Source organism: Ziziphus jujuba, chromosome 11 (assembly GCF_031755915.1).
Source record: "Ziziphus jujuba cultivar Dongzao chromosome 11, ASM3175591v1".
Taxonomy (NCBI): Eukaryota; Viridiplantae; Streptophyta; class Magnoliopsida; order Rosales; family Rhamnaceae; genus Ziziphus; species Ziziphus jujuba.
Window position 1 is genome coordinate 12,479,128 of NC_083389.1, and position 24,678 is coordinate 12,503,805.

General features: G+C 33.5%; 3 protein-coding genes across 3 annotated transcripts; 2 read left to right on the top strand and 1 right to left on the bottom strand.

Annotated features, from left to right (window-relative positions):
* Positions 1-3,554: 3,554 nt before the first annotated feature.
* On the bottom strand, positions 3,555-7,828 carry LOC107422411 (uncharacterized). Its single transcript, XM_016031844.4, has 4 exons — positions 7,272-7,828; positions 6,338-6,559; positions 6,114-6,226; positions 3,555-5,925 (listed from the first exon to the last, which is right to left on the bottom strand). Exons 1-4 carry the CDS (start codon positions 7,458-7,460, stop codon positions 5,553-5,555), a joined length of 897 nt encoding a protein of 298 aa, XP_015887330.2. The 5' UTR covers positions 7,461-7,828; the 3' UTR covers positions 3,555-5,552.
* Positions 7,829-12,101: 4,273 nt separating this feature from the next.
* Positions 12,102-16,786, top strand: LOC107405568 (phytosulfokine receptor 2). Its single transcript, XM_016012637.4, has one exon. It carries the CDS (start codon positions 13,364-13,366, stop codon positions 16,523-16,525), a length of 3,162 nt encoding a protein of 1,053 aa, XP_015868123.1. The 5' UTR covers positions 12,102-13,363; the 3' UTR covers positions 16,526-16,786.
* Positions 16,787-18,773: 1,987 nt separating this feature from the next.
* On the top strand, positions 18,774-19,590 carry LOC107405565 (uncharacterized). The gene is made up of 2 exons (XM_016012634.4): positions 18,774-18,933; positions 19,057-19,590. Exons 1-2 carry the CDS (start codon positions 18,838-18,840, stop codon positions 19,426-19,428), a joined length of 468 nt encoding a protein of 155 aa, XP_015868120.1. The 5' UTR covers positions 18,774-18,837; the 3' UTR covers positions 19,429-19,590.
* Positions 19,591-24,678: the final 5,088 nt, after the last annotated feature.

Sequence of the window (24,678 nt, forward strand, 5' to 3'; positions counted from 1 at the left end):
CTCCTAACCCACGTAGCATCCACCTGTAAACCCTTTAAGGCAAATAAAAGGTTTTGGATCGAGCTCCTCCTTAAGGTAACTTCTTCCTCTCTAAGAAACATATCTCTATAGCTCCTCTGCAACTCAAGCATAGGGAGATTTCTAATCGGGTTCTGACCTAACTTAGCGTCCAAGGGTTTGTACCTGTTGGAGAAAAATATATATTAAATGAAAAGCTCATTTTCCATTAAGTTCGTTTTGAGCTATCAAAGGAGTTGTGAAGGCTTTATTCATTTTCTCTATCAACCTAACGAAGGAAGTATTGTTTGAACAGATCCAAATAGCAAACCAAATTCCAATGACAACAATTATAATCACCAAAAAACAACTAATATTGCATTGAAAGCTTAACGTGTACTCTACTTTGTTTACTTTACCCATCATGTGCAGTTTAAACTAATTTGCCTTATCTCAGCAATTCAAATGCAGAAGATGTGTTTCACAAAAAATTAAAAAAAAAATAAAAAATTAAGGGGCAAAAGATGTGCCTTTAAAAATTGAGGACTACAAAAATGCACAATTTATGAAGTTCAATAAATTTTGTGGAAATATATATATATATATATATATATATAGCAGACTAAAGTGCATAAAAAAAAGTATAAAATAATAATAATTATAATAACACTTAGGAGACAACGGTGAAAAAAAAAAAAAACACTTTTTTGTATATGCGTAGTGTCAAATTTCCATATCTTGTCACCTTTATATGCATCATAATTTTTTTTTTTTTCCGTGAATATCATAATCTCCATCTATGTACATTTAATACTTTTTATTCTTGGTGGTAGTTAGAAATACTCTTACTACGATATCAAATCTAAATGTATATTTAATATTAAAATTAGACAACATATCGGTTGCATCAAATAGTTAGATCCTGGTGGGACCACTTGAATGTTATCCTACTGGGTGTTGGATTTTCATTATGTACTAATTTGCAAAAGTTCTCTCACATCACATGTTCCAAATATTGAATACCGTTTAAATTTAAAGATAATTATTGACAAAATACAAACACACAAAAAATAAGAGAGCCTTATTCAAATGTATCGTGATCTATGTGTGCCAATTCTTATCGACTTCACAAGTTTTTGTTTTTCTTGTACATTATCTGTTTACTATATTCCAAACGAATTCTAAAACTTTTTGCTTTATGGGTGCACGAACCTGACACGCCCAGTTGATCATATCCATGCTCCTCATAGACTAAAGCCCAATTCGAATATGACTAAACTTAAAAATCCTACTCTCCCTATTCATCTCTTCAAATTTAAAATAAAATATCTACTTAATCTATTCAAATATTATATATATTTTTTTAATAATGTAAATCAATTTTGAGAAAATAAACAAAATAAAAAAAAAAAAATAGGAGACAGAGACATAGAGAATAGAAATTACAATGGTCTTTCTTTTCCCTTTAAAAAATTGAATAATGGTACAAGTACCAAATTCGTTTACTAATTAATATAAAAAATAATATTGTACCAACATATTATTGGTTGAAAATGGTTTTTCAAAAAAAATTATAAATATTGTTGGTTTAAAAAAATGATATAAACTAAATATAAATAAGTAAAATTTTAAATAGAAAGCAAAATATAATATAAAACAATTAAATATTAACACATATCATTTATCAATAAGTTTTATTGGTAAATAAAATTAACAAACAAATTTGTGCCCAATTAAATATGAACATATCAGTCATCAAATTAGTTTATGGTAAAAAAATTAATAAACAAGTTTGTGCTTTTAATATTATTGTTAAAACTCTGGCTTCCCCAATTCTATTGCTATCACCGCGGATAAAAATTCTACATTTCTTGAAATATTCAAATACCAATTAACAACTTCATTTCTATTATTATTACAAAAGAATTTTTGTTTTAGGGTGAGTTTAATTTAAACCCTTTTTAATTTTATCATAATTATACGTAAATCCACTTTTTTGAAAAAGTTATTATTAAAAATCATTATTATATGATTAAAAGTAAAAATACAATTGTAATATTTAACTGTCAAAATTAATATCTTTCATTAAAAAAACAAAAAAAAAAACTATAGTTATGGTAAAATCGAAAAAGGGTGTAAATGAAAAAATTTCTTCTTTATTATTCAAAAAATACATAAAATTTGTCCGGACGTATCAAATTTCGCAGTGCATAGTGAGTGGAGGCACATCTACATATAGTTACTTGAATATATATCATCGTTTTGAGGAAGGCAAACCGAAAGAAAAGAAGTTTTCTGACTTGTGTTGCGTGGGTGTGAACGTGACACAACGTTTGTTGGCTGGATTTGTCAGTTTGCGGGAGTGAGACTGATCTACACGGAACCAAACTTTGGAAACATTACCATTACCACTGCAATTTTCTGACCTTCGTGGCCATTCTGTACTAGGAAGAGAGGTGCATAATGAGTGTCGTACTGATGATATGGTTGAACAAGTTACTCAATATTTAATAATTTATGCTTAAATGTTTTATTTGGATGTTTCATTTTAATTTGGTTTATATTGCTTATGATTATATCAATTGTTATTCATTATGATATAGTATATAATTTTTTTTCTTTTATTTTGTGCTTTGTCCTATTAAATTAATTCTACAGTTCAAATTCAAATTATATTGATGAAGTTTCAATAGTTGAATATCTTTATTTTGAATATCTTTATTTGTATCTGTAAGAATTTAAATTCAATCTCATAAAATATGGAAGATTTTTGAGTAATTTATAAATAGGTAATTTATATTAAAAAAAAAATTTCAATTGTATTGTTAAGCATCTCTATTTGTGCCCATAAGAGTTCAAGTTCGAATTACATGAAATATTTGTGTCCATAAGAGTTCAAGTTCGAATTACATGAAATACGTAAGATTTTGAAAATTTTGAGTAATTTGTATAAAAAAAAAAATTCAAACCATATTTGTTGTTGATTAAAGATTAATAATAAAATTCTAGTAGCATCTCAATGGATTCGATCTATTTTATGTTAATTAATCTCTTTTTTTTTCCCTATTATATTTAGTATGTTTGTTTAGTTATACATACATATATGAAAGAAATTTTATGATATTTTTAAAAAAGGGTAAATAATTTAGTTTACTTCTAATTGCTGGAGTCGGTTAGATTGTTTTTGTATTCAGACGACTTACAACCTAGAATAAGAGGTTGGCAGCCACGAAGGAAAGAAATCCAATATCTGCTTTATTGCTTTACTAAATTTTCAAGCTTGCTTTTTGGACTTGATTTTCTAAGAGAGATTTTGCCTGAAGTTGAAGTAATTGTGTGTACGTGAGAGAGAGAGAGAGAGAGATTATTTGCATTGCTAAATAAAGTTTTATTTTGGATTAAGCAGGTAATTTCCAAAATTTTGCTCTCTAGCTCCCTCCCTTTCATCATACAATACAAGCACTTGGACTTAAACCAAATGAAAAAGAATAAATTTAATGAATGACTATATTTATTAAGTTTTCCAATTTCATTCATATGTATAGCAGCATTTGAAATGGTGCAAATCGGCCATTTTTATTAGAATATGAAGCTTGGCATTGTTTTTTTCATGTGAATTAACTTGACCTTGGACCAAGATATATATGCTAAACACAATTTCTTGTGCGCACTTGAAAAGGGCAATATAGCAACAATATCAAAAACAAAAGAAATTCAAGAGGAAAGAAAAATTAATATCAGCAAATTCAAGTACATTTTTACATGCATTCATTGTCTACTGGTGGTTCTTCATATTCCTCTTCACTCTTTCTTCTCTTCCTTAGCTTCTTCTTTCTTCTCTACTTTGGCTTCTTTCTTCTCTTCCTTGGCAGCTTCCTTCACCTTTGCTCGTCCAGCTCTTGGCTTCATGAAGCAAAAACAAGAGCAACACGGACACTGAAATAAGAATTTCATTTTCTTTTGCTCTCACTTCCTCTCTACTCTCACAATGTTCCCAAAAATTTAACCTTATGTATGGAAAAAAAAAAAAAAAAAAAACAAAAGAAGTGTTGGATTTCGCATTCCCTTTTATCTTCTTTTCTATCCAATAATTGATGTACCTATGCTTTTTCCATTTTTTTCAATTTACCCATTGGATTCCACTACAATCACAATCAATGAAGAACATGCCAGCCTAACCATGCCAATCCTTAGGTGGGGCTGTGGGGCAGACCATGATCAAGAAGATGGTTCATGGTCTATATAGGCTCACCTTTTGTGGGTCATGAAGGGGAAAAAAGTGCCTTTTACATTTCCTTGTCTAGCGCAAAAGATTCCAAAGCTGGCATGCAGTAGTCAAAAAAAGGCCCTTTTTTTACGTTAACACGGTTAAAAATGTCACCCTTTGTTTATTAGATTAGTGGGGAACTTTTAGGAATTTTTAAGAGGACTAAGAAAGAGTGTACATATTCTCAGCCATCCGATGAATGGAAGAAATACTTGATTGGATAAGCTTAAGCTATCAATGAATTTTCTTGGTGGAGTTATAATAAATTATAATATCATCATATCAATTGTTATGAAAACCTTTACTCTTTTGCTGTACCTCATGATCTTTTGTATCAACTATAACCTATAAAACAATAAAACAATAAATAGGGTTTGACAATTTGGTATCCAATTGCTCTACTCTTTTTACAAAAGGCTAAGCAAGCCCATGTGACTGTCATTACACTCCCTATGGGTGTGTTTCTTGGCTGCTCTTGCATCACCCACCACCTACATGGAATAATGTATCTGTTCAAGCTGAGAAACTTATCAATTTTTTAGGCAATATTTATCATAACCTTCCCCTAAGGTTTTTCTCAAATACCTTGAACTGAGCTAAGTTTATATATCATAAACATACCCTCTGATACATATAATAGACTGATAATAACAAGTATCATTTTTCAGAAGACTATTCCTTTTAACTTATTTTTTCTAGGTGTACTGAGAGTGACACAACCATGTGGGTGGAAGACAGCAAAATCCTAGCCAAAATCATAAAAATTATTTAAAAATCGTTCCGTCATTTTAGCCAAAAAAAGTAATTAAAACTAGGGAAAAGACAGAAAACTGAGAGTGAAGAAATGGTTTTAGCTCGGGAAGGTGGCACAGAAGTGGTACAGTAGGATAACTAGTGCATCCTTTCTCATGGGTACGATTTCCAAGTTGCAGAATTCGATGTGGAAATTTACATGTTCCATCAGGGTCGTGTGTAATAGACAATCAAACAATAAGCGAGTGATCGTTAAAGCTAATATCAGCCTGAATCCCTGATCAATGACTTTGCAGCTGAAAGGAAATAAAAATGAAAAGAATCTAAGACCTAAATTTTAAAGCATTGACTCTTTGTAGAGCAGGATTGAAGTCTAACAGTCTCACGAGTTCAAAGTGCACAGAACTGAAAACCATTTTAGGATACACTGCATATTTGTCTAAGAATCATCTTGACCAACAGAAAAGCCACGAACAATCTTCAGAGACACAATCTATATTGAGAGGTTAATTTTATTGCCAGATGATGAAGACTTTCAGAGACGTGGTGATGGTTTTTTCACAGTTTCAGGTACTTTACTGTAGTTGTATACCCCAATACCTCGTTTCCTGCCAAGGCGACCTGCATCAACATACTGTACAAGAAGAGGACAGGGGGCGTATTTACCGTCTCCCAGACCAGCATGAAGAACTTTCATGATTGACAAGCAAACATCCAATCCAATGAAATCTGCAAGCTGTAATGGACCCATTGGATGATTTGTTCCTAGCTTCATTCCCGTATCAATGTCTTCTTTTGTTGCAACACCGGTGTATAGCGTAAAGAATGCTTCATTTATCATTGGCATCAAAATTCTGTTTACAATGAAGCCCGCATAATCCTGAGAGCATATGACTATCTTGCCAAGCCTGAAATTCAGCAGGCTAGAAGTTAAAATGATGGTAGATCAAGATATTATGATATTATTGCCAAATTGCATGCTTGAATGGAAATGTGCTTACTACTTATCTGTGGACCTTAAAAACAAATTCTGTTTGTAAAACAAAAATGCTTTTATTCATTTTGTGTAGCAGCAAGAGATATTCAAACCAATCACCTCTCTGCCAAGGCTTTTGTTTCGTTATAGGTCTCATCTGATGTGTCCGCACCTCGTATAATCTCAACTAGCTTCATAATAGGGGGAGGATTCATAAAATGCATGCCAATCACCTAACATGGCATGTTAAATTCACATTGTTAGATACCTATTAATGTAATGGACATGATTAGATTGTCAACAACAAGAAAACCAACAGAAAATAAAGCAATTGTGAAATCAACCTGGAGTGGTCTGCTAACTGCTGATGCTAGACGTGTAATGGATATGGAACTTGTATTTGATGCCAAAATGGCAGAACGTTTTGTGATCTTATCTAATTGAACAAATAACTTTTTCTTCACGTCTTCAGATTCTACGATAGCTTCAATAACAAAATCCGCAGTCGAAAGCTCTTCCAGATTTGAGGTACACTTCAGACGTCCCAAAGCATCAGTACCAGCAGCCTGTTGAGTTTTGAAACAAAAATATCTCACATTGTTGTCAGTTAAGCAGTATAAGTTGCATGAATAGACAAGAACCGTATATACTTGTCATAAAAATAAAAATACAAATACAAATAAGAAGAATCTCTAAGAGCCAAGGTTTTTTTATTTTTGTCGACAACATCAAAATAACTAGTTATGCTTCTATTCAACCATGAGAAAAACACGTGTTTTTCATTCCACATATATGCACATATATATATATATATATATATATATATATATGTGCATATTTTTCTCATTTCAAGTTTCGGTTTCTTACAGTTTAAAAAGGAAAAGAGTGTGACACCACTTCAGCAGGACACATAGCTTTGCTCACATTATCATCATATTGCACAGCAAAGATAACTAGTAATACTTCATTTCCTTCGTTTGGGTCTATATAGGGTTTAAAAAGGTACAACTAAACGTTGACCAAAATAAATAAAAAACCTAAAATTCTCGAAGAGCCAGGTACAATTAAACCTTGAGATTGAGAAATCCAGTTAAGCCACAAAAATCAGTAAAAAGCTAGTACAGTAGTACTCGACAAAAAAGCTGAACCATATTCGGCCAGAGTCAGAATCTATACAACTTCCTAATTCAGATTTCAGAGGTTGTCAAAAAAATAAATAAATAAATACAAATACACCAGACAATTCATATAGATAAAATAAGTCAAGAGGTTGGTGACCTGGGAGAGATGGCCTTTAGAAACCATGCGGTGGATGGAGGCAGATATGGATTTGGTGGCTCTGGAGAGAGCTCCGGGATCGGTATCGAGGAGCCAAACATCGAGACCATGAACGGCACCCAGTTGAGCTATTCCTGACCCCATTTGGCCGCTGCCCACCACTCCGATTGTTTTGATTTCCCCCATCATCAAATCTAATCTAATCTTGATCACTGCTGCTGGGTCTTATTAGATTGAAATGAATGGGTCCTCTTCTTCTTCTTCTTATTCTTATTCTACACTAATTTTATTTTTTATTTTTGCTAAAATTGGAAACTGGGTCTTTGGGAAATGTGTCTGAAGCTTATCCAAGATAGGATATGCCATGTCAGCATTGCAGGCGTGGTATTGACATCCAATCGCTTCCTTTTCAACAAGTGTAACAGAGTTTAGACTTGGAATCGCTTGCTTTTCAACAAGAAGTGTAAAAAAGTTTTAGACTTCCAAAACTTTTAATAAATTTTTCCAGACCACCATCTTCAATCTTCCCTCCTCTTGATCTTCTTCTAAGAAGTGAGACTAAGTTTTAGAAAATCATGTCAAAAAAAGGCCTCAAAAACTCATTTTTAAAGAACATCAAAGATAATAAACTAGTGCCAATATTCGATTTTGAGCCATCTATATATATATATATATATATATATATTCTTCCGGGTTCAAAATATTCGATGAGTTTGGGCTATTCTTTAAGATGAGCAGGAGAATTTCTGGATTCAATGTTTGTGGTGTTGATGAACCTTTGACTAAGCGGAGAAGGAGGTTTCTTTTCAGTTTTGGTTGACTTCAAAGTCAAATAGTCAAAAACAACTGAGAGAATCTATACTCCGCGTCATCAGATGACTTAGCAATATGATTTCTTGATGGCCCAAGAACTTGACCAACTCCACTATGGGCTGTAGGAATGCTGGGCCTCAAGGGCAAAAACAATGACAAATGCTAGGCTGAATAGGAGGTGACCATGACTTTGTGGTGAGGCCTTGGCAGCTTTTATATATATATATTTGTATAACTCTTTATATGTGAAATAATTTAGTGCAACTTGACTGAGCCTTTCTGTCTGGCTTTCTAGTTGTTGAACCAATTTTTTAGTTTCTACCATTAGGGTGTTCATCGAAATCGATTTAATTAATAAATAACCAATATAATTAATCAATTTGATATTTTTCAATTCAAATCGAATCAATTTATATATGAAATTCAATTTCAACCAATCCAATTAATAATCAATTTAGATGATCGATTTTGAACTTAAGTTTTTTTTCCCTAATTTTTGGGGTTTTTGAATTTTAAAATTTAGACAACAACTTTTGATTTTAGAGTTTTTCATTATGCAAAATACTTATTTTTTTTTTTAAATGTATAGATTGTCTAAATGAAAAAAAAAATTAAAAAAAATAAAACATAAATATTGGAAGAAAAAGAAAAAGAACCATAACTTGAAGCTTAATACTAAGTTAAAGCTTTATATATCATGTTATAATCATATAACTGATAAATAAAACTAACATAAAATTTAAATATATATATATATATATATATAATTTTATCAATTATATTGTTAATCAGTTTGGTTTATATCAATTTTATTAGATTTTCATTTTGATAAATGAAAATCTAACCAAACTAACTGATAGTTTATTTTTAAATTTCAAAACCGATTTAATCTGATTACACTACAATAAAAAAAAAAAATCGATACACTCAAATTGGATTGAATTGAATTAATTGGTAGGTTTTTTTACACACCCCTATTTATTGCTTTCACCAAAAAAAAAAAAATACAACAACAACAATAATTTTCTACTGTGGAAATAAAGAGGGACATAAGCATAAAGCCCTATAATTGCAGTATTACTTGGGAAGGTCACACTGCATGCAATGCAATCATGAAGAGCGTGACACACTCGCAACAATAACATTGCTTCGCACATCTCATGCATGTTTGAGCACTCCAATTTAATCATGCCATATCATAATTATATATATATATATATATATATATATATATATATATATATATATATATATATATATATATATATATATATATATATATATATATATATATATATATGTATATGTATGTATGCTGAAATATTTTTAGCAGGGACAATTTTATCCGAGATTATATTTATCTTTAAATGGTTAGGCACGTAAAAAAATTTACACATATTGGATACACATTGTGCTCGACAAATTAATTCTGGACAAAATATTCTAAATGGGAGAAAAAATAAACTATAAACACACACACGCACACACACACATCTATATATATATTGATAACAATGTGTGTGTATGTCTAAATACACTGAACCTGATATTAATATTTACATAGGTCAACACCCATACTCTATTTTTTCTGGAAAATATAATTGTTCAACATTTAGTTGAATAAGAGAATCGAGTTTAATTTTACTGTATTTATGGAATTGCAAAATATCATCTCATTTTAAAATTATGTTATGAATTGAAATCTCTGAAAATTTTATGTTCTAATAATAATTAAAAATGATTCGTATATATTAATTACGGAAAATTGAATCATAATAACAAAACTGTGCATGTCATTTTTTGTTTATGGATTTGATTTTGATTTATGGATGTGTATTTTTTGGAAAGCCAAAAATACTGTGGAAAAAAAAAATCATGAAATATGCTTCACCTTGTTGGATTTGAAGGCTTAGCGCTTCCATATTTAGTGTATATATAGTACATTTGGTTAATGGGGGGGAAATAACAAGAAAAACATATCTAAGTACAAAAGGATAAGATCAGAAAAAATGAGAAGGAGATAGAAACAAACAGGTCCAAATTTTGCATGATCACGAAGGTTGGAGTATGTCGATGGACATAATATATACAAACTTTAATGTGTCAACATTTACCCAAAAAAAAAAAAACTTTAATTTGTCAACGACTTAAAAAGCAGTCCCATGCATCAATAATTACTGGTTAATCAATAATGTTCTTCCTGTGGGTAAACAAAAGCCATCAATTTGAGGATTAAGTCTTTGGTTTTTTGTAATCTTGCTTATGGAGTTTAATCATCACAAAAGTTCCACAAAAAGATATATATATATATATATATACACACACATATATATTATAAAATATGTATTATTGAAAAAGCAAAAAGTAGTATGAAAACAGAAATTAAAGTAGTAGTAATCTGCCAAAATAAAATAATGACTGTGAACACTTTCTCATATTGCCAAAACTTGTCATCATTTACATATGGTAATCTACTAAAACTTATAAAACCTTAATAGTAGTAGTTATAGCATTTCTTATGAAAAAACTACAATATCTTTTTAATTTTTTTTTGGTGAATAGTAATAATAATAATAATAATAACAAAACCACTATATCTAATAATCCTAAATGTGAGAAAACCTATATGATTTTATATTATATTTAACCTTCCAAAAAGGTTATAACCTTTATCTTCGACCAGTGTGGATATTAAATTAACGGAAATTGATTATTATTATTATTATTTTAAACTAACTAAAATATGTGGATTTTAGTTTGCTTTTTTATATTGGACACGGAGTAAACAATTTTTTTTTTTAAATATAAAAATATTTTTAAACATGAGACATTGAATCATTTTTTAGTTAATTAATTAAAAAAGAAGAAGAAAAGAAGAAAAGCAAAACAAATAAATAAATAAAAAACGGATAAAAACAAAACAATTGAAGAAAAAAGTGGAAAAAGGGAGAGGTGGGTTGGGTGAGTTCACGTGTGAGTAGATAAAAAGTAGTTGACCCGACAAACCGGTGGCTCAGGAAATTTCTCACTTTTTAGATCACCGGCATTAACCCGCGACGTCCGCCTACCGCAGCTCATTTCACCGGCCTTATCCGGTCAATTCTCGTGCCTATCTTTTTCGCCTCTTTGACTCTTTTTTCCCCACTACCTATTTTATTCCCCAACCGCCCTTGGAGCGCGTGCAGTTACACATTTCATTATAAATTATATGTTTCACATAAAATAAAATAAAACATTGAGTAATTTATACTCAAATTCAAAATAAACATAATTTTGAAAAAACAAAAAAGACATATTACCTTTTTTTAAAAAAATATATATATATATATTTCTTTTGAATCCTCTAACAAATAAATTAATTGGACATGTGTAGTTCCAATTCTATATTTCAAATTTTTTTTTTTCTTCTGCTAACCATAAGTTTTGGAACAGTGTTTAAAAATGATATGCTAAAGTTAAGAATCACTTTATTTTATATGTCAAAGCTGCAAAAAGCAAAAGGACCTTTGAACATATATATATGTATATATATAATATAGGTATACATATATAAAGATAAATAAAGGAAAGCCTTCAAATAAATATTTGAAAAACACAGGCATTGAGGCGCGTAATGAAGAAGAGTGAGTTTGGTACAAGGAGATCTGTTTTAGTCCTCGTTAGACCGCACCAAAACATGTCCAACCTCATCACATCAAAATGGGGTCCATACACCACCAAACACTAAACAATTTTGTTTTTGTTAGGAAGTGATTAGACTTTAGCAGAGCACAGAGAGAAATAGAAGGAAGAAGAAGGAAGCAGACAAAGGTTTGGTAATTAGGTATTGAAAAATCAGTGGGACTTACTAAAAATTTTTCAAAGCAAGTAAAAAACCAAAAGAAATTTGTCCAAAAAGTCAGCTCTTTGGATGTTTTTGTCTCGGATTCAAATCACTTTGCTTACTTGCCCAAGTGTTTTTTATTTATTTATTTATTTTTGCTGCCCAATAAAATAAAGATTCTCAAGATAGAGAAAGAAGTTTCCTTTTCTGTACTGCACTGCTAACCAAGTACTGCTGCTGCTGCTTACTGTATATGTGGGTGTTGTTTTCCACTGTTTATTTGATTTGAAATATCTGCCTCCCTTTTTCTCTCTCTCTCTCTCTCTCTCTCTCTCTCTTTCTTAAGTCCTCTAGATTCTGTCATCTTTGTCATTGTGTTTGAAAAATTAGAGTGGAAAAAAGAAAAGTAAGCCAGGCCTCTGGCTTTGAAAATTAAAGAAGAAGAAGAACAAAGTAGACCCATCTGTGGAAACATTGGCCATTTGATCCTGTAGGGGTTCATAGGGGGGAAGTGTTGCTTAACTTGCAAGTGATTGGAGTGCCTGTGATAGCTTAAAAAGCTTTTCTTTTGCATTGTGGGGTTTTGGCTTATGAGTGTGGTGGTGGGCTAGCAAATAAAAAAACCAAAAAAAACAAAAAAGTTCTCACCCTCCTTTCTTATGCTTCTCTCCTCTGGTTTCTCCTTGTGGAGCATGAGTTTGATCTGGGATTAAGCTAATTGCTCTTCTTGGCTTGTAAATTTTGTTGTTTGTTCTTTTTTTTTGGGCTCTGTTTTGTGGTTTTGAGATTCGAGTTTTCAAGTTTCTACGCTTAGGTTTTTTTTTTTTTTTTTTTCTCTCTCTCTCTCTCTCTCTCTCTCTCTGTGTTATTAGGGTTTTTTGTGGTTCCTTAATTTTTTGGTCATGGGTTTTTCATTTTTCATGGGTGGGGACTAAGGGGCTTTCATTGGTTTCTACTAGTGTTGATTACAGTTTTCGCTTTTTTAATAAATTGTCAGTGTGAATTGCTTAGCTTGCAAGTTGTTGTTAGTTTGTCCCTTTTTTGTGGTTTCTGAGGCGTTTTTTTTGGGATAGGGGTAATTTAGAAGTTTCCTCCTTTTGTGCGTCTTTCTCTTTTTCTTCTATAAGGGAGGGGGGGTTACTGTTTGCCTAAACATTTTTCATATTGAATTTGGATTCTTGGGCCTTCCTAAATTTTTTGTTCTGGGGATCTGATTTCTAAGTCGGGATTGGTGAAACTCATTGGTTTTGGTAGTAGTCTGTTGCTTAATTTGCAAGTTTGAAACTTAGTAGAGGTCTTTTGGGAAGTGGGAGTGTGAAGGTTACTTTCATTTGGCTTTTTCTTTTCTTACTCCTGAAAGTGCCAGTGCATGCCAATGATCTCTCAGATACATCTGAGTTTATGGAAGTGCAGTAAGCCTTGAGTTGAGTTGGTGAAATCTCCTTGTGTTCCAGTAATGGTGGTGCTTAGCTTTATCCCAGTCACATTTCTCAAATGGTTATTCTTGGCCTGCTTTCTCTCTTCATCTTTGGGTCTCAATACCCGAACCCAATCCTGTCATCCAAATGATTCCAAGGCATTGAAAGAGTTTGCTACAAACCTCACGAATGGGTCTATTATCACAGCTTGGTCTCAGGAATCCCTTTGTTGTCACTGGATTGGTGTTTTCTGTGAGAATGTAAATAATGGGTCTTTCTCTAGCAGAGTGACCAAGTTGATTCTGCCAAATATGGGTCTCAGAGGAACGATTTCAAGTTCTTTGGGTCAATTACATGAACTGAAATTGCTTGATCTTTCATGCAATTATCTTGAAGGTGGATTGCCTGCTGAGCTCTCAAACTTGAAGCAGCTGGAAGTTGTTGATTTAAGCCATAACAGGCTGACAGGAGCAGCTTCCGTGGCACTTGCTGGTTTGAAGTCCATTAAAGTTCTGAACGTTTCAAGCAATTTATTCAATGGCAGTTTGTCAGAGCTCGAAGGAGGGTTTCCACATCTTGCTGCATTCAACATAAGCAACAATTCATTCACTGGTCAGTTTGTTTCTCAAATTTGCAGCTCTTCTAGTGTGATTCGGGTTCTTGATGTATCCTGGAACCGTCTGGTGGGAAATCTTGAAGGCTTAGACAATTGCAGCTCAACTCTCCAACAATTTCATGCTGATAACAATAAGTTTTCAGGGCATCTGCCTGAATCCTTGTATTTGATGCCGGCATTGCAGCGACTCTCTGTTTCTGGGAACAATTTCTCCGGCAAGATAAGCCAGAATTTGAGTAAGCTCTCTAGCCTTAAGGCCTTTGTTGTTTTTGGAAATCAGCTTTTTGGCGAAATTCCAAATGTGTTTGGTAATCTTACACAACTAGAATTGTTAGTCGCACATTCAAATTTCTTATCTGGGCCATTGCCTTCAACCTTGGCACTTTGCTCAAAGCTTAGAGTGCTTGATCTCCGGAACAATTCACTAAGTGGTCCTATTGATCTAAATTTCACTGGACTCCCTAATCTCTGCACACTTGATCTTGCTACTAATCATTTTTCCGGGCCCCTTCCGACTTCACTGTCTTATTCCAGTGAGTTGAAAATCTTAAGCCTTGCCAGGAATGAATTAAGTGGTCCAATCCCTGAGGACTTTGCAAACCTCAGGTCCCTTTTGTTTCTCTCATTGTCAAACAACAGTTTTGTGGATTTATCTGGTGCGCTTTCCGTGCTTCAGCAATGCAAAAACTTGACCACTCTTATCCTGACAAAGAATTTCATTGGTGAGGAAATTCCAAACAATGTGAGTGGGTTTGAGAGCTTGATGGTTCTGGCAATTGGGAATTGTGCTCTTAAAGGAAAAATTCCAATGTGGTTGTTGAGCTGCAGGAAGTTGGAAGTCCTTGATTTGTCGTGGAACCATTTAGATGGCATGATACCTTCTTGGATTGGTGAGATGGAGAACTTGTTTTATTTGGATTTCTCGAACAACTCTCTCACCGGAGACATTCCAAGAAGTTTGACGGAGCTAAAGACCCTCATTTCTGCAAACTGTACTTCGTCGAATATTCCTGCTTCTACCGGCATTCCACTATATGTAAAGCGAAATAAGAGTGCTAGTGGTCTGCAATACAACCAGGCCTCAAATTTTCCGCCATCAATCTACTTGAGCAATAATAGAATAAGTGGAGAAATTTGGCCTGAAATTGGGCGATTGAAACAGCTGCATGTTTTAGATTTGAGCAGGAACAACATAACTGGAACCATACCGAGATCCATTTCAGAGATGGAGAACTTGGAAACATTAGATTTATCGTACAATAATCTATATGGTTTTATCCCTCCATCATTCAGCAAGCTCACATTCCTGTCAAAGTTTAGTGTGGCATATAATCACTTGCAAGGAGACATTCCAAAGGAAGGACAATTCTTAAGCTTTCCCAGCTCGAGCTTTGAGGGTAACCCAGGACTTTGTTGGCAAATTGATACTCCATGTGGCATAAATGGGAGTAGAGGTCTAAAGCCTTTAATCCACGCCGGCTCATCAAACAGTAGATTAGGTCGAGGCAGCATTCTTTGCATAACAGTCAGTATAGGAGTTGGGATTGCCTTGCTTCTTGCAATTGGTCTACTCAAAATGTCGAGGAGGGAGGCGGAGGATCCAGCTGATCCTTTTGATGAGGAAATCAGCCGCCCACGCAGGTTATCTGAAGCACTTGCCTCTTCGAAGTTGGTGCTTTTCCAGAATTCAGATTGCAAGGATCTCACAGTTGCAGACTTGTTAAAATCTACGAACAATTTCAACCAAGCCAACATAATTGGTTGCGGAGGTTTTGGTTTGGTTTACAAGGCCAATCTTCCCAGTGGCACAAAAGCTGCAATCAAGAGACTTTCTGGGGACTGCGGTCAGATGGAACGTGAATTTCAAGCTGAAGTTGAAGCCCTCTCAAGAGCTCAGCACAAAAACCTCGTTTCTCTTCAGGGTTATTGCCGGCATGGCAGTGACAGGTTGTTGATCTACTCTTACATGGAGAATGGAAGCTTGGATTACTGGCTGCATGAGAGTGTTGATGGAGGTTCACTTCTGAAATGGGATGTAAGACTCAAGATAGCTCAAGGTGCTGCTCGTGGATTAGCTTACTTGCACAGGGGTTGCCAGCCGAACATAGTTCATCGGGACATAAAATCTAGCAACATACTTTTAGATGAAAGATTTGAAGCTCATTTGGCCGATTTTGGTCTGTCAAGGCTACTTCGGCCTTATGATACTCATGTCACAACAGATTTGGTTGGGACTTTGGGCTACATTCCTCCCGAGTATAGTCAAACATTAACTGCAACTTTCAGGGGTGACGTATACAGTTTCGGTGTTGTTCTCCTGGAGCTTCTTACCCGTAGGAGGCCAGTTGAAGTTTGCAAAGGGAAAAACTGCAGGGACTTGGTGTCTTGGGTCTTTCAGATGAAATCTCAAAGGAAAGAGGAAGAGATCATAGATCCATCAATTTGGAATAAGGATCTTGAGAAGCAGCTTCTAGAGGTTCTTGGTATTGCTTGTAAATGCATACACCAGGATCCAAGGCAGAGACCCTCTATTGAAGAAGTTGTTTCATGGCTACATGCTGTTGGATATGAGAGTTGTCAATGATAAATTTCTTGCATTTCTCTTGTTTATGTAACTGATGAGGTTCTTTTAGGATCTCTCAAAAATGGAAGGGGTATACTTGTAAAGCAACGGTATTGCAAGTCTAAGGTTGGAGTAGTATTGATTAAAAGTGACTTTGGTTTTTCTTATAGAAGAGCAATTCTCTTGGTGCTTCATACTGACAGATTTAAATTTTGTATACAGAGGCTATTTTATGGCCACTTGTTTTTACCTATATAAAGGAAGAGCTCTATAGAATGTGTACATTTTGGTAATAATTTATTTTCAGAATTATGGGCATTTATGGTCTTCTACACTAATGAAATGTTAATTTGTGCATGACAAACATGATACATGGCAGTTTAAGAGGTATACTAAATGCATCTTTGGAAATGATTTCCAATACTTGGTCATCATCTTTACATATACTGATGAAAACTTTCTGGGTTTGCTCTGCATCCCCTACATTCTGATCATCGAGTCGTTTGGCCGCTCTGTATCGACCAAGTCCTATCAATTTCTTTTTCCTGTGTTTGTGTATGCAATGCTTGAAACATAAGCAAAGTTTGTTCTGCTCCTTAAGTGGTTCCATACACCGCATACAGGCTATTCGATACCGGGTGTGTCCTGAAATTTAAAATGCCTGTACAAAATTTAAAAAGGTGCTTTTTTTTTTTTTTTCAATATATATATATATATATATATATACGTGTATGTATAAATACAAGTTTCTTCCAAAAAGCTATTTTTATATATTTTCATCTATTTTTGGTGTTAAATTAGTTTAATCTGACTAAAATATCTATTTTTTTCTTCACTTAATAATTTTCTATATTTGCTATACATTATTATATAGTTGGGTTGTCTTAATCATATTTAATTGTGATACAGGCAATTAAATATAGATTTTAAAAATAATAAAAAAATCTTGTTAATTAATATGTTCTAATCTTTTCAAATATATATATATATATATATATATATTGATTCGTCTACTATTTATATATTTTTTGAATCCTTTTATTCCAAATTTTGTATCATTTGATTTTTGTAAAAATAAATTCAGATTACTCTTTAAATAAAAAAGATACAGATATAGTGTATTATATATTTATAATTATAATGTTCCATAATTGTGATGCCATGTAGAATCGCACATCTTATACAGTTTAATACAGGCCGTGATTTTATTAAGTAGATATTGGAATTTGACCCTCCCAGCCGAAAGATGATTAAACTTTTTCTGGGTTGAATGGGGACTTAAAGAAGTTTTGAAAGAAAATGCTTATTTTTATGGGGAAGTGGGCCAAAAGAGGAAGAGTTGCTTAGCTGCCAAGCTCTTAAGAGGGTTTTTATACAAGGAGATTCTATCTTTTTGACCTCCTTCACATTGGCTGAGCTCCTCATGAAAACTTATCAGGTAGGAAAAATGGAAGAAATATCCTGATGTGAAATCCCACCACCATGGGCATGCATTCACGTTCTATATAAATTTTGACAAACTATATTATTGCATATTTCTGCATTGAATTAGAAAACCCAAAAGAGACTTTGTTAAAAGGCATGGGACTCTTTTGGTTGAAAACTAAATCCGTGAATGGCTGAAATAAAACGTTTTAGTAAATTTTCAACAAAATTTGTCAATCTTTCATGTGTTAAGTTGCTAAATTCCAAGAACAATGCGTTAAATCAATAACAAAAGAGGTTCTTTTTTGATTATGTCCATATATATTTCATTTCACACTGCTTTTTCCAAAGAATAATCACTTGAATTTCTATTCGTTGTATATGATTTATTTTAATGTTTCCAAAAGGCCAAACTAGGGTGACACATTGTCATTATAAACTTAAGATCATGTCCAAACTAAAAAATGATTTGCAAGGAAAAAAAAAATCCAATAAGCATGCATTTTGTTTATAATTATTCAGATATGGTGGGTCTTCAAAACTCTGATAGGTAGAATATATTTATTATATATTTATCCTGTTCTTAATAATATAATCATGGAAAACATTGCAACAATCAAATCAATATGTCTTGGCCATATTCTCATTAAAATTTACCAAAAAAAGGAAAACTAGTTTGGCTGCTCAATCACCAAACTGGGTATTCTTCCTTTTGTCCTGAGCCTAAAACGTGTCCCAATGTCCCTCCATGTGTCCCTCACCTTGATGAGCCACCTTGCCATATTTGACACCTATATAATACCATATATAATATGTATATATAACCACCATTAGCAATCTAAGAGGAAGACATAGTAATTAGACAGTGACAGACAAAAATACAGTGATCAGCAAGTGGAATTGAAACAATGAAAGCTATCAAAAAGACTTTGCCTCACTACTATTCCCCACCTCCCATCAAATTCTCCAGGATTTGCTTCTCTTCAGCCTATGAACGTGCAGAGGTAATTAATTATTAATTTAATTTGATTATAACATAAAAGCTGATCAAATGCTGATTGATTTGATCAAATTTGGGAATCAAATTTTTTTTTTTTTTTTTTTGGTTTTTTTTTTTGGGGTTTCAGGGAAGCAATGCAGTAGGAGTAGCAAGAGAGGGTAAGAATGGAGGTGGCACATCGGGGTTGTCTTACACACCCAAGGAGACCGTGAAAGAAGGCCTATACGAAGCCAAACAACAAGGATTAGACATGACAAACGATGCAGCAGCAAGAGATGGACCAACCAAACCAGCAGAGATGGCAGACAATGTGAAAGAAACCGCTAAGAAGACCATGGATGGTGCTTGGAAAGCAGCCAGAGATACCACCAAAAACATCAAAGAAGCAATTATTGGAGAAAGTGATGAGAATGAAGGCCCTAACAAAGGGAATGTACAAGATTCTGGTGTTGAGGATTTGAGAAGGCGTGCTGGAGGATATGATCTTGGTGATCATTGAATTCAGGGACTTTGATCATATGCTAATTCTTTAGCCTTGCTTATTAGTTTATGTGTTTTGTTTGTTTTTAATTTCAAGTTATCCGTTTGCCGGTTTCTTCTTTTTTGTGTACTAATTTAGCTCATGAATTTATAATGTATACTTTGGAAAACTCTTTTAATTTGGACAATGTTTTATATTTAATCATTTACCCAAAAAAAAAAAAAAAACCAAAAAACAAAATAAAAAAACCCTACCTGAAAGATGGGCTATCCAAATGAGGCCCACTTAAATATGGCTTCCATGGAAGAGGCCAACCCATTCATGATCTTAAATTTATGTACTTTTAAGCATTTATACAGGGGGAATTTGGCCCAATATCCTCATAAGACCGAGGTGAATGATTTTTGCCCTCTCATTTATATCTTTTTTGTTCTACCCCTTCAATTTTTTATAATCCCAAAATACCCTTATGTTTTTTTTTATATGTTTTTTTTCTTTCCTTTTTCATCCGACTTTTCTCCTCCATCTCTTTATCCATAACCAGACCATTAGGAGCCCTCTGTCTCCTTTCGCATCGGCCGGATTGTAAGCGTGGAGACTGTACGTTTTGAAGGAGATGGTGAAGAGGCGACTCAGAGAGAAAACTGCAGGGTTTTAGAGAGCCCTAGGAGCAAAAGCAGAAGCAACAGGTAGGCAACAGTGAAGTAGGAAAGCATGAGGCTCATTCTATCAATCACTAGTAATCTTCTCCTCTCCATTTTCAAATTCTTAAGCTTTTCTCCAAACATTTTCTTACTTGTTCGCTAATAATGAAATTGTTTTTTTTTTTTAAAAATAAATAATATATTTTAGATTGTTACAATTCAGGGTAGCGTCATTCAGTGCTGCGAGAGGTGGAACGGCAATACTTCAGTGCGATTTCAACAGAGGAATACGCAAGGAGGAACTACGCAAGCAATGTCTCTGAGTATAACACTGTTATCGGTTCTCTCACCGCGCAGAGAAGGTAGATTCTAATTTTGATTTTCTTTTTGTGGTTTTGGGATTTTTTTTTTTTATGGGGAAAAATTGTGAAAGTTGTGTTCTTTTTTTTTTTTTTTTTTAATAACGATGGTGGTAGGCATTTCTTGCTGAGAGATGTGTATGATGATATGATGCTGGATGGAGTACCCCAAATGATGTTCTATCTGCTTTAAGATGACATTCTTCAATTTCTCAACATCGAAAATCTCTGGATTCTAATTTTCCAAGGAAGAACAGAGGATCAAGATGGAATAAGGAAGATTTTAGTCATTCTAATGCTTTGGACCATAAAGATATTGGTGCGAAAGGTGTTCAAGACTTGTGGAACAAAAAATCAAGGTCTACAGGTCCACCAGAACAGAAGGTGAGATTTTTTTCATCATATTTTTGTCCTGTTTAATATGCATCTTATCGATCTGTGCATTCTTCAAAACATAAGATGAAATTATTATGTTATTAGTAATGATTTTCTTCTGTATCGGTACTAGATGCTGTAAAATCAAACATGTAAAAAGATGTTTCTGATAGGTGCTTGCCACATGCCAGTCACATTTACTATGAGGAAGCATTGACCACGTTCCAAATATTTGATATTTTCAATTGCTTAGGAAGTGCTTTTTGGGTAGCATCCCAGAAGTCCTGGTGGCATTTTTCTCCTTTGTGTAATTTTTTGCTGAATAACCTTTCTTTTGTCTTGTGGAATTTTTTGCTGAATAATCTTTTTTTGGTTTTGGTTTAGTTGATTTACTGATATTTTGTTTTCAATCTTTTGATAATTTTATTCTATCATTAGCTCTCATGTTCACCATTCTCAAGGCTTCCTGTATAATATCAAGGACACATACTATTTGCACAATAAAAATTGCCTTGATTAGGTTTGCCAGTTTGCAAATATACTATGAAATACCCTAGCCATTTGGATTTGTTGATTCTATACTCTCATATATATTTCTCTTTCATCTCTCTCATATAATGTTGATGATCACCTCAATGTTATATATAAAAAACTAGCAAAGGAGAGTTCATCAAGAAGAAAACCAACTGGTCCTTTATTTATTTGGGATAGTTGTTAAGTAGCCTGTATTAATGGACGAATGAATGGTTTTCTCAAAACGGTTTCTTAAAGTGAAGATGTTGAGGATGTTGTGTCTCCAATAAGCAAGCCGCAGATTGTTGCTAAGTCACAGTAGCTAACAATGAATGTGGAAATCTTAGCTTAAGTACTTGGAAAAGAAAGTAACTGCTTTGAAGATTGATCTGTATAAAAATTAAGGGAAAAGGAGCTCTGATTTGCAATAATTGGTGAAATTTTTTTTTCTTCTTTTGCTCACCGTTAAATCCCCAAGTTTAATTGAAATATCCTTTGTATAACAAGGAACTGGAAAACAAGATTTCCACTATAGTGGAATCCTATTTACATTTCCCATGTTTCTTTGACTTGTATATGACTGATTGATGTATGCAGTAATTGTTTCTCTTGATTTTATATTTGTGTGTGTCTATGTTATTAACTTATGTTAGTAGAGTCCATAAACATGAGCCCATACATTATTTTTGCCCTACATTTTGTTTTTCATTTTTTTTTTCTTTTTAACACTTTACTTTTTAGTTTCATTGTTATCTCTTCTAGTCTGTTATTTCTATTTCCTTTATCTTTCCCTCAAGTGTTTTTTACTCTGTAGGTTAATGCTAGTGATGATCGGTCATCATCAACAATTGAAGCAAAAATTCTTGATGTAGTGCAGATGAACTCTGTCACTGTTGACTCGAGGCCAAAGTGCTTGGTTGGTATTATTTTTTATGGTTACCCTTCTTATTCTAGAATGTATGCAGAAGAAACAAGTTACTACTTTTTCTCTAGGTGATTGATGAAATAGATGGAGCTCTTGGTGATGGCAAATGTGCTGTGGAGGTTATTCTAAAGATGGTAATTGTGTGTTTTATATTATTATTATTCCTATGAGAGTCTTGTGTGTTTTCCATTATTGAATGCTGCTTATTTATTAAATTTAATTGTCTGCACGCTTATTTGTGTTTCAATATAATTGTAGTTATAGTTATTTTATTACTATAATTGTTGTTGGTGATTAAATATAACTGCTTTCGTTGTTATCAGTTATTGTTGTCATGTATAATTCTTGTTTTCCTTAATGTTTAATGTAAACTGTCAGTTATTGCATTTACTTCATTATCAACATGAGAATCATAAGGGAAATTTACTGTTTAAACTCCATGGTTGCACATTATATACGTTAACAGAAACCTCCATTTCTACCGAGGGTAATATATTCAGCTATGGTGGTTTTTATTTCCCAGTGCTCATTATATTTTTCACTTTTATTTTATGTTGTTCATATAGGTTTCTGCAGATAAGAAGTCTGATACAGGGAAGGAGAATTTTCCAAATGAAGAAAATCATGAAAGTACATAGAAAGTTTATCATTCATATGGAGTTTCCTTTTCATGATTCCCTGGAAAATGGTACACCCGAACGCCCATCAATCGCATGATGCTATATTCAGACAATGAGGCCATGTTATGTGGTATGCGTGTGTATGAAATGTAGTCAGGAATGCAATTAGTTGGTCAACCGCGTAACATGTGTTTTGGCGTAAGAGACGTTGGCTTTATGTGTTCTTTTATTGTCAAATTCATCTGTCGTATTGTTTTGATAACACATCATTCCGTCTTCAGTTTTTGGTTCAGTTGTTTGTATGTTTCTTACTATTGCATGGATGATATTACTGCCCAATGGTAATGACCAATGCATCATCGGTAATTGACATTTGTACACCTTCGTAAAAGACTCACAACAATTCCATCCGGCAACTTCAATCATGTGCGTTCCAACCAATAACATGCTAAATGTAGCATTATTAATGATAAATTCTGGCAAAGTAAGTGATCAAACGGCATTAAAAAATGAAAACGTTCAATTTGTTTTTGATTCAAAAATTACCGAAGGTTTCGTCGGTAATTACCGAAATCCTATGGCAATTACATTTTACCAATTTTTTGGGCCCCATAAGGTGTGTTGAATGCAAAAAAATGAAAAATATGGATTCTAAAATTATCCTAAGGAGAGAAAATCCCAAAATTGTTTAAAAAGTTCTCAAATTTTCTAAAAAAATACGATGACTGTACACGATCGGTAATTCCCGAGGAAACCGTCGGTAACCAACAAATACCCTCTGGAAAAATTACCGACGGTTTCGTCGGTAATTACCGAGGGTGTACAGTCTATCACATTTTACCAATTTTTTGGGCTCCACAAGTCCCATAACGTGTGTTGAATGCAAAAACATGAAAAATAGGGATTCTAAAATTATACTAAGGAGAGAAAATCCCAAAATTTCATAAAAGTATCCCAAATTTTGCAAAAAAATTGGATGACTGTTCACCCTCGGTAATTCCCGAGAAAATCGTCGGTAACCAACACATACCCTTTGGAAAAATTACCGACGGTTTCGTCGGTAATTACCAAGGGTGTACAGTCCATCACATTTTACCAATTTTTTGACCCCCACAAGTCCCATAACGTGTGTTGAATGCAAAAACATGCAAAATAGGGATTGTAAAATTATACTAAGGAGAGAAAATCCCAAAATTTCATAAACGTGTCTCAAATTTTGCAAAAAAATTGGATGACTGTACCCCCTCGGTAATTCCTGAGGAAACCGTCAGTAACCAACCACATACCCTCTGGAAAAATTACCGACGGTTTCGTCGGTAATTACCGAGGATGTACAGTCTATCACATTTTACCAATTTTTTGGGCCCCACAAGTCCCATAACGTGTGTTGAATGCAAAAACATGAAAAATAGGGATTCTAAAATTATACTAAGGAGAGAAAATTCCAAAATTTCATAAAAGTGTCCCAAATTTTGCAAAAAAATTGGATGACTGTTCACCCTCGGTAATTCCCGAGGAAATCGTCGGTAACCAACACATACCCTTTGGAAAAATTACCGACGATTTCGTCGGTAATTACCGAGGGTGTACAGTCCATCACATTTTACCAATTTTTTGGGCCCCACAAGTCCCATAACGTGTGTTGAATGCAAAAACATGCAAAATAGGGATTGTAAAATTATACTAAGGAGAGAAAATCCCAAAATTTCATAAACGTGTCTCAAATTTTGCAAAAAAATTGGATAACTGTACCCCCTCGGTAATTCCTGAGGAAACTGTCGGTAACCAACCACATACCCTCTGGAAAAATTACCGACGGTTTCATCGGTAAT